The sequence below is a fragment of the Colletes gigas genome, unplaced genomic scaffold (genome assembly GCF_013123115.1).
Source record: "Colletes gigas isolate AHSC1104 unplaced genomic scaffold, ASM1312311v1 Colletes_gigas_Sc00006, whole genome shotgun sequence".
Classification (NCBI taxonomy): Eukaryota; Metazoa; Arthropoda; class Insecta; order Hymenoptera; family Colletidae; genus Colletes; species Colletes gigas.
Window position 1 is genome coordinate 954,954 of NW_025106635.1, and position 10,213 is coordinate 965,166.

Sequence of the window (10,213 nt, forward strand, 5' to 3'; positions counted from 1 at the left end):
GCTTAAAATTTAGGCCGGTAATGAAGGCTTCTATAGTTTCAGACGATGATAACAAGAGTTTCGTTAAAATAGTTTAAAAGTAACATAGCTGTATTCATAATTCATCTATTTCGAACAAGCTATTGCTTATCATAGAACAAGACATTTCGTCAAAAATCTCTGAATGATATGGTGAAATAGATGAAACCTTCCTTTGATCAAGATTTGAATCTGTTACTAAACTACTAATTATTCTTTGATTTTGATCATATATGGCCTGTGTATAAAAGCATTTATAAAGTATTATCTAGGATAATTATGTAACAGACAAAAGTATTATGTTTACCGTAGACTCTGGTTTGTCCATGAATGTTCTATGCCAGTGTGCATTGTTCGAGTCAGGTGGGAAATTCAAGGCTAAATTAATTTGCTGCCTTTGTTCATTTTTCTTTTTTAACATGTATGCTCTATTTGTTGTTCTATATATATAATCTAATTCGTCGAATGCATCTAATGATAGAGCAAGCTTAGAATCACGAATCCTTGCATACTCATCTTTTTCTTGTATTTCCTCTTCCCTTTTAACAAATTGTACTATTCTCTTTTGTCTCTCTTTTATCATTACTCCAAACGAATAATATTGTTGCGTCATTAGAAAGATTGCCTGACCATCCATACCAAGTGGAGTGATGCCAACTTGTTCAAAATATCTAGCAATTTCTACCCATGTTTCACCTAACTTTAATTTAAAATACAAATCTATGGAAGACATTGTGATCTGGAAAGACATTGCATATCACAACTATATCTATATCAATTCTAAAAGATTAAAATTAGAGAAATCCTTTTATATTTGACTCACTCTGTCTTCCATTGGAAGATCAATGTACAATATTTTATAATGCTCTTTTGCCATTTCGTATTTTTCGATATCTCTCTCAATTATTTTTCGAATACTGTATATTTTTGATCTAACAGAACCAATCATATCGTGTATTGCTGGGCTAATGTTTCCACATAACTTTGTATGGTATGTTTCTATCCACTGTCTGTTGCTCATTTGAGACAATTCTTCGTCTGATGTATAAGAAACATTAGATGTAAGAACTTTTAATCAATTTCCTTAATAAATAATTGCAACAATTATGCAATTTGCCTTTTACAGAACCATCTGTGTGTCTTTCAACTTTTATTCGAATTTCTTCTTCTCTCCATATTGTAGTTAGCAAGGACATCAATCCATTTTTCTTATCAATTCCTCTCCAAGTACACAAATAAGGTCCACAGAAAAAATTATCACACATATCGGTTAAAACACCAAGAAATAAACATTGAGAGAGATATGGAACAATTTGAATGATGTCAAGAATAACGTATACTGCTCCATATTTGATAAATCTTTCAAGATTCGTTGGACACTGAACTATACATTCCCAAATATATGAACCTATTGCTAACAAAAGACTACCAAACATTTCAATGTTATAACATGTTTCAAATACTCTACAACCATTAGCTATAAAAAACATTACCGTTGATCTATCTGATTTTCTTTATCTTTCTGGTACAAACATTGAAATAACAATTCCATAATAAATATAATACTTTGTTCTCCATACATTTCTTTGTAAAATGATTGTTTTTTCAAAAGTCTCTCAAGTGTGACTAACACCAATGTTAAAATTCTTTGCTTCTGTGTTGGAATTTGTTCAAACTTCAAAATATAATTAATCAGTTCTATATGGGGAATAATAATGTTGCTGTACAATATTAAAATGATGAACAAATAAAAGTCAACGTTAATCATAAAGAAAACGCTAACTAATTAATGATAATATTGCTCCATACTCTCGAAAATTTTCTATTAAAAATATATTGTCATTTAGAATAATTGTACAGATTGTTTTTGTACAATTCATTATTATCTTTGTATCAGGCTTTGTACTTAAACTCCAGTCCAATAGCATTAATAATCTATAAAGATACAAAATTTTCCCGTATTAGAAAAGATCGAAATTAAATTTCAAATACCTAACCGTGCCGTCGTATCTTACGAATTCTTTTGGCATTTTGGGTGCTAACACTGCTAAGGCATTTATGGCATATGCCCATAAATTCCAAAACTGTGGTGTACTCCATGTAACTTTGGAAACATCAACATTAGGGTTAACAAGTTGAAGTATGGTTTCCATGAGTTTTCTCTTTACCATTAACTGTTGTAGATAAATATTAAAGAATTAAAATACTCTATAACGCTCTAATAATACTCTATAATACCCTAAAATTAATGGAATAATTACAAAAATGCATGCATCGATTTGTGCCAGATGCATAACAATTAACAATAAATTTTTTTCGAAAAATAAATCTTCGTTTGTCCTGCCAAATTTGACGTTTTCTGAGAACACTCTTACATTGCCGGTCTCAACTCCAATAAAAAACTTAATAACTTTATCAGCTATACCACTGCTAACGAAATTCCAAGAGGGGAAAGTAACCAACAATGCAAGAATAATGCCAGTAATTTCGTTTCTAATTTTTATACTGTTACTTCGATGTTGGCTGTAGGATATTTGCCTTTCAAACGTGTACCGTAAACCCCTGTTTAATAGAAATTAATTTTTTATTACCGATCTTACTATAGGTGTATGTAATCCTGGGGGAAATTTACCATAAGCCACATTGCACGCATGTTAAAGTATTCTTTAAATCAATAGAGATGTTGCTAGGAGGAAGAACAGATTTGATCAGATTCCATAAAGTATTTATTATTAAGAAAGTCATATCATCAGAGTATTCTGTACCACTTAATAGTGCATCGGGTGGTCTAGTGCAACGTAGTTGAGTAGCATAGGGAAGATCAAATCTAACAAGTATTGTATTAAGCACACCAGCTTCTAGCATTCTGTGAGCTTTAATTAACTTTATGAAAATATAATTTCTCTGAGAGTAACTATGTTTCTATCATCCTATCAAGTTTTTGCTACTTACAGCATGTATATGATATAGATGAAAGTAGAAAAATCAATTCTAGCACTTGTTGATACATGCTTGGAACAGAAACTTTTAATAAATTGGTCACAGATATTGGCAATTTAGATTTTTCCATAACTCTATGGCAATATTCAAGTTTTACTGCTGCAACATTTGTAGAGTGTGTCCCTAATAACAAGGAGTGAAGGGCTTCATGGACTTTTAATATTTGTTTATCAGTTGGTAAAATCTCAAGAAGATGCCCCAATAATGTAAAATATTGTTCCATAATATCAAAAATAATTAAATTTTCCGAATATTTTTCCAACAAAGGTGTTAAATTACAAAGCTCTAACATTTGATCTAGATACAACTCATATTCTTTGACTGATTTTACATTCCTAGCCAAAAATGGTAATACTTTTATTACCGTCGGTAAATCTTTCACTTTCTAAAGGTGTTTTTAAGGAAAATTTCGTAATTAGAATAAAAAAAATATTTGTTTATTTTTACGAAAAAAAGAATATAACAGAGAACGTTTATAAAACGATTAGTACGATCGTTAAAGGATACATAACCATTATCGTCTACTTCGTGAAGATATTCGTACAAAAGTCTACATATACGGGGTGTACTATTACTTGTTACTGGATCAGATATAAGTTCATCTAACTTTCGTAAAATATAGTTTATATTTGTATCAAATTGGTTATTAAAATCAAATATTTCTTTCGTTAATTTATGAGTTCTATAACACGTGCGAGGAATATATTTTGGACAATTAAAATCCTTCCAAACATCACTAGCATCCAATTTATCAAAAAGGTGATGTTTGGATTCATTTTTCACGCAGCGTTTCATTTCGATTAGTTCAGATGCTATATTCTGTACAAATATAATAAATTCACAAATGTTCCGCGTTTATGGATAAATTTACATCGTATCGTTTTATTGATAATGCACATTCACAATGATTCGATCAATTCTTACGAAATGTAATTTCTGTCAATCGGCTTGATCGAATAATTGCAAGAAGACGTTAATATCATCCAAATTAATAATGAAACTCTTACCTTCGTTTTATTGCGAGTGTCAGACAAAATCTTGGACGAAATATCAATTATTCTCACAAAATTATTTCCAACTTCGCGAAAGTCACATTAAAAAGTAGCGGACAAAATACGAAAGACATTTGTTTCATAATTCAGTGGCGCCCTCTGACGTATCAATCTGAAATTATATTTCAGATGGCGTTTCGAGCGCCAATCTAGCGCCGACCAGATATTATTTTAATTAACTTCGAAAACTTTCTATGGAAAATATCGTTCGTATCGCGATTAATTCTGCGGACAATTAATTAAAATTTCGTTAAATCGATCGGAGGTGAAATTAGAGTAATAATAAGCAGTTTGTTCTTGCTACGATGAAGAATATTGTCTCGTAAAAAATTGATCGTTGCAGGATCCTCGTATACACACGAATTCTTTGGATGTGTTTGATCCTCGTGCACGTCAGGAGAGAGTTTGCAACAGTTGCCGACGCTGTCGACGGTAGCAAAGGTGTGTAGTTCGTGTGGCTCGGTTTTCCCGGATTTTTCACCGTATGTGATGAATTTCATTTTAGACATATATCAAACGTTATTACTGATACATAAATCGCATCGATCGCTAGTGATGGGTGGCGGTATCGATTGTTGTGTGAAGAATATTTCTTTTTACAAGCACACAACCTACGAACGTTCTGGCATTTTTTGGTTTCAATCTTCGATTGATTCATCGAAGAAACGTATAAAGCCTTCGTAATTATTCGTGTGTACAAACAGCATCCCGATGTTAATTCGAAGTAACTTGTTTAATAGCAATTATTATCGTAGTTGTATTATCGTAGAGGGCTTTCGTATGCAGCGTATAGAAAGCATTGCATACTTTGTGCCAGAGCTGGTCACTTTCGAAATAACGTTATTTGAAATACTGTTTTGAGTAACGTGTCTCTTGACTCGTACTTTAACTGCACTTATATATTATTTCAAGTAAAAATTTTGAAAATAACAATCACAGCAATAATACAAACGGACGAAGTAAATTATGGTTCTATACATTGTATATACGTACGTCGTATAATACGATCGCCAAAAGACAATTATAATTTCATCCTACGTCGAACAGGGCTAAATCGAAGCCATCTAAAGAAGCATCATGTACCGTTATTTTTTTCCAGCGATATTTGAATATCGAATTCGTTCGAGTTTCTCAATATATTCCGGACCAGTATCGATCGAAAATTTTCGAACGACTATCCGGTTACGATTAAGGGAAAAAAAATGAAACGTTTTGTTTCGATCGATTTCAGAAAATTTGAGGGGAAAGAACCGTTGGTTAGGTGAATAAAAAAGAAACGCGGGAGCCTTGGATCAGTGGCCGGAGCAGAGATCGTGGTCGTTTGATCGTCGCTCGAAGTCAATGTCGAGATACACGGTCGCAGGTAGTCGCCCTCTACTACGCTCGCACGTAAGACTGGTCGTGCGTGTATGGACTGGTTCGTAGTAGTCGCGACGCTGCCGAGAGTAGCTGAAGTGCGTGCACGTCGTTCCCCGTGGTACACCCGTGGAGTTTTTGTTTTTCTTTCACATTCGTGAATCTCGTTCCTCTTCGTAGATTTTTCCGTGCACGCGTGGACGAAAGTGCGAGGAAAGGATTAAAGGATTAATCGACGAGGCTGGGCGTGGACTCGCGATGTGACAAAACTGCGGCGACCTTGGCGGGACGGTGAGTGACCTTTTCGAATGGCACATTCCCGTGGCTTGATTTTTCTACGACGGCGTCGCGGCCGGTGCTTTCTCACGAGAAAAATGCCTTATTAATTGGAACGACGACTGGTAACAATACCCGGCTACAATTATTCATTATGGGCTTCGCTTCGGCCTCTTTGCGTTCCGACGACCTCAACAAGCCGCGTTTCTTTCTTTTCCTTATAGAGTTCGAACGAACGCGATTCATGGTAATTTCTGTCCGCGAAGAAAGGAGAAAAGGCGCGTGGGTTAGGTCTCTTCCGTTGCACATGGTCGAAAAAAGTTGGATTCTCGGAATAATCGACGAACGTGTACGTTTGTTCGGATCGTAATGGTAATACCGTTCAGGTTAGTCGTTCTTTGAAAACCGTGTCTGGGAAGAAAATGTTGTAACGCGAGTGGATGGAAGAAGACCCGGCGAATAAGAAGCCAAGAAACGCCCGCGTTAGAAGAATTTAGATACGGCGATGCTAGGGGTTAGCAGTCTCGTTTTCCCCGAGCCGGCGAATCAATATTTCGAGGGTAAGCGTCCCGACGACTGTCGGCGTCGAAGCTGCGGAACGTGAGTCACTCACCCCTGATTGCAAGGGAGAAAGAGAGAGAGAGAGAAGGATGACTTTTCTATTTCACCCTCTCTTCGTGAAACGTGCTCGAGTGGAGTCGAACCGACTCGCCGTTATGCGGGAAGACAATGTCGAGACGAGACGGAAGTTGTTCGCAAAAATGTTACCAATTTCACGTCTACGATACCCCTTGATCTGCACGGCGATCAACTCGTACAAACGTAAGAAGAATCTTTGCACTTGTTAAATTTCTCGATGCAAACGTTTGAAGGAATACTATCGAGAATTAGTCCCGTTCGAGGTTAATCGTCGTTTGGGCGAAATTAAGAAATGAACCCGTATCGAAATTGTCGTCCCAGGAATTTCGCGAAGGTCTAATTAAGATACTTGCGAATTTTCGGAATCTCCGGCACAGTCGTAAGAACAGAACGTTAATTTATGGTCTTTAAAAACGCCTGTGCACGCATACGAACGTGAAACGTATGCACCTAACTAAACCCGTTTGAGGGAGCCACACGGTGGGAACAGGTTCCATAAAATTGAGCGTTCTTCCGTAGGACTTTTATCTGCAGCCAGCATCTCCCTTCGTAGTTGCACGCACGTAAGAATATCACTCTTTTTCAGATATTTAGGCGCTGGAAGATAGGAAGGTAACGGAAGCTAGTAAAGTAAATGGACCGATCTAAACAAATCGATATCTGGCAAATAATAATTATTATTAATCGTGTAAACAAGGTATTTAACAATATTTTGACTAATTTATATTATCTGATCGGTACAAGTTTATCTATCAAAAATTATATCGACGAATATTTCCGTTTAGGGAAAGCTCGAGGGATAATTTTTTTATCTCGAATTTATTTCCATTTATTGGAAATTCATTGGAAACGATACGTTTGGTCAACTAGTTCCAGTCTCGCTTTCTAAGATCTGACCAACTCGGATTAGAAAATTTGTTCCCGACGAAGATGATCCCTTCGTACAATTGCTTACTATACACGGTGTTCTAGAGGCCAAAATAAGACGAAAATCAAGAATACCAATTTGTTGATGGAGGCTTCGTGAAAAAGTTATTAACGTTCAAAGTTTCACACCTTCTTGAATTTTTTTCTCGAAAATGCGCAGGATTTCAGGCGTATGTCTATTCACCAAAAATGATTGTAATTGACCCCCGCAACTGAAAATAATTTTTCTAGAACGATTTGAAATTTTTGTTTTTCGTCGAAAAATTTCACACCTTCTCAAATTTTTTTCTCGAAAGTGCGTAGGATTTCGAGGGTGCGTGTAATGACCAAAAATGATTGTAATTGACTACCACATCTGAAAATATTTTTTTTAGAATGATTGGAAAAATTGTGTTTTATCGAAAAATTTCGCACCTTCTCGAATTTTTTTCTCGAAAGTGCGTAGGATTTCGAGGGTGCGTGTAATGACCAAAAATGATTGTAATTGACTACCACATCTGAAAATATTTTTTTTAGAATGATTGGAAAAATTGTGTTTTATCGAAAAATTTCGCACCTTCTCGAATTTTTTTCTAGAAAATGGGTAGGATTTCGGGGATATGTCTGTTCATAAAAAATGATTGTAATTGACCCCTGCAACTAAAGATAATTTTTTTAGAACGATTTGAAATTTTTGAATTTACTTGTTAATCACTTTTTAACGAAACCTCCATCAACAAATTGGTATTCTTGATTTTCGTCTTATTTTGGCCTCTAGAATCTCTCGTTGAAATTTTCCCCCGGGGGTGGCAGAACACCCTGTATTTAGTTCGAAGAGCGATGTCCGGCAATGGTTGAGAAATCAATGAACTATACTATACTATATTCGTGGATAGTCGATCCGCGCCTCTCCTTTTTCCGATTTTACCGCTCACCGTTACGCGAATGTAGTTTCTCGTACCGCGTAACGGTTGTTATTGTAACTGCCGCGGAATAACGAAACTGCCATTAGGTTTTCGTTCGCGTGACTCTGGCAGAATTCGCCATTACTCATTCCCGGGACCATCGTTTCATTGCTGTTCGAATCTATCGAGCACCGGCGCTGCAACGTCATGCCTCGTAAAAGAAAATCGTTCCCGAGAAAATTGTAACAGAACGGAAATCGAAAGTGTGAAACGAGCTCTGTTAAAACAATCGGACACCTTTGCTCTCACGATTTCGACGAATCCTCTTCGAAATTCACTTTCCGCGTCCACGATAAAAACAACGATTCTAGAAGCTAACGGTCACGCTCGATTCTCGTCGAATAGAATCGCTCGATCGCGTCTGATCGTAATCTTAACACGCTGACTGTTCATGGTGGTCATCTTCGACTTACAACGTGTTACGATATTGTGTAGGATAGGAGAGCTCCGTGTAAAATTGTAAATAACGTTAGTTTAATCAGGAATGTTGTTAAACGACAGGTAGATACACTGTACTTGGTTGTTGCAATTTTCTGCAACAAAATAACCGTGCATGTACCTATATACACCGTGTCGTTTCGCGTGGTCATTCGTTGTATGGCCAGACGAAGCAACCGCTAAAAAAAAAAAAAGACATAAAGTTTCTTTGTGTAGCTCGGACCAAAAAACACCTCGGGAGCTATCAAGTTACGTCTGGGTCGCTTCTCTTTCCGAGAAAATAATTTCCCCCTAATTTCGACCGGCCTTCGTGAGCCGTGTAAACGTAATACGATGCGAAGATGAGGCTCGAATAGCGAAAGAATGTTCGTAGAATCGCGATCGAGGGCTCGATTATGGTAATGATATATAACGTCTCTTTTTCTTCGAGACAACAATATACAAGGGTTTGAAAAGAAATATTGCGTATAAATGAAAGTTGTAAAATTCAGCCATTCTTTTTCAGGCTGAAGGACGATAGAAATGCCCGGAGTTTAAACGCGCCGCGTCTATAGAATTTCAGTTGACGGTTTAACGAAAGTCAAAGAACTTGCCACGTCAGTCTTTGCTAGGACTTGTCCACGGTAATCGTCGCATTGGATGATCGTTACGGAGGATTTAAAGGTTGCACAATGTTCCATAAAACATGCTTCGTGTCATATTACGTGAAGACGATGAAATCGATTAGGAAATAATACTGCAACATCGTTTACGGTTTCTAGCTGGTTGGAGATATTCGATGGTATAGGTACCGGTTAATGCTATCTTGGATAGAGTATGATAATTTTCCAAACGGTAAAATATACGCTAAATTGTTCTATAATGCTGTGTATTGTTCTCTAGATAACTCGATCGATTAAATTTCAGAATTTCAAGTGGATTAAAATTGCTCGAGAAATCGATTGAGAGTCAAGTAAATTGCGTTGGTGTGACAAAACAGCAAATCGAATCGAGGAATGGCTGGAAACGATAGTAAAAGGCTTTATGTCTTTATTAAAAGGGCCATCGAATTGGGCGTTTCGTTGGTTGGTTCGAGGTCGATTGGTTTCGCGATAACGTGCACCCATATTCGCCGAAATAGTTGGTCAGAAATCGGAGTTTCGACCGGTCATCTACGATCCCGAAAACCGCTCGAGCGACTCGATTAGGCGTGCTCGTCGTTACCGCGAGGATCGGGACCTGTTTTCGACTGTAATTGGTAGGCTCGTGTTCCAGGCCCGGTTCAGCCTTTTTCGTGTAATTAATAGCCCCGTTCGCTGAAAGCGGAGGATCCCCCGATTCCCCGCCATTATTTTTTCTCCCGTGCTCAACGGCCAGGAAAATGGACACTCGTGTCGTAACGCGGACATTAGTTTCACCTAGTCGTGATATACGTGTTCGGGGGGTAGGAATCCCCATGCTGAAAGATGTTATCGAAATCGTGCATTTTCCACTGGACGGTTAACCGGAATTTCACAGTCAGGAACGGCGCAAGCCGGGAACGAGGATGGAATATAAAGGTGCAAGCGTGCACCGTTCACGGAA

The 10,213-nt window shown here is 37.2% G+C and overlaps 2 protein-coding genes across 2 annotated transcripts; both read right to left on the bottom strand.

The window, feature by feature from the left end:
* Positions 1-94: 94 nt before the first annotated feature.
* Positions 95-2,311, bottom strand: LOC122395876. The gene is made up of 7 exons (XM_043393787.1): positions 2,280-2,311; positions 2,011-2,192; positions 1,512-1,953; positions 1,148-1,443; positions 842-1,056; positions 326-757; positions 95-256 (listed from the first exon to the last, which is right to left on the bottom strand). Exons 3-7 carry the CDS (start codon positions 1,784-1,786, stop codon positions 95-97), a joined length of 1,380 nt encoding a protein of 459 aa, XP_043249722.1. The 5' UTR covers positions 1,787-1,953; positions 2,011-2,192; positions 2,280-2,311.
* LOC122395877 lies at positions 1,912-4,158 on the bottom strand. The gene is made up of 7 exons (XM_043393788.1): positions 4,026-4,158; positions 3,526-3,837; positions 2,971-3,403; positions 2,651-2,891; positions 2,394-2,580; positions 2,034-2,192; positions 1,912-1,953 (listed from the first exon to the last, which is right to left on the bottom strand). Exons 2-7 carry the CDS (start codon positions 3,811-3,813, stop codon positions 1,912-1,914), a joined length of 1,350 nt encoding a protein of 449 aa, XP_043249723.1. The 5' UTR covers positions 3,814-3,837; positions 4,026-4,158.
* Positions 4,159-10,213: the final 6,055 nt, after the last annotated feature.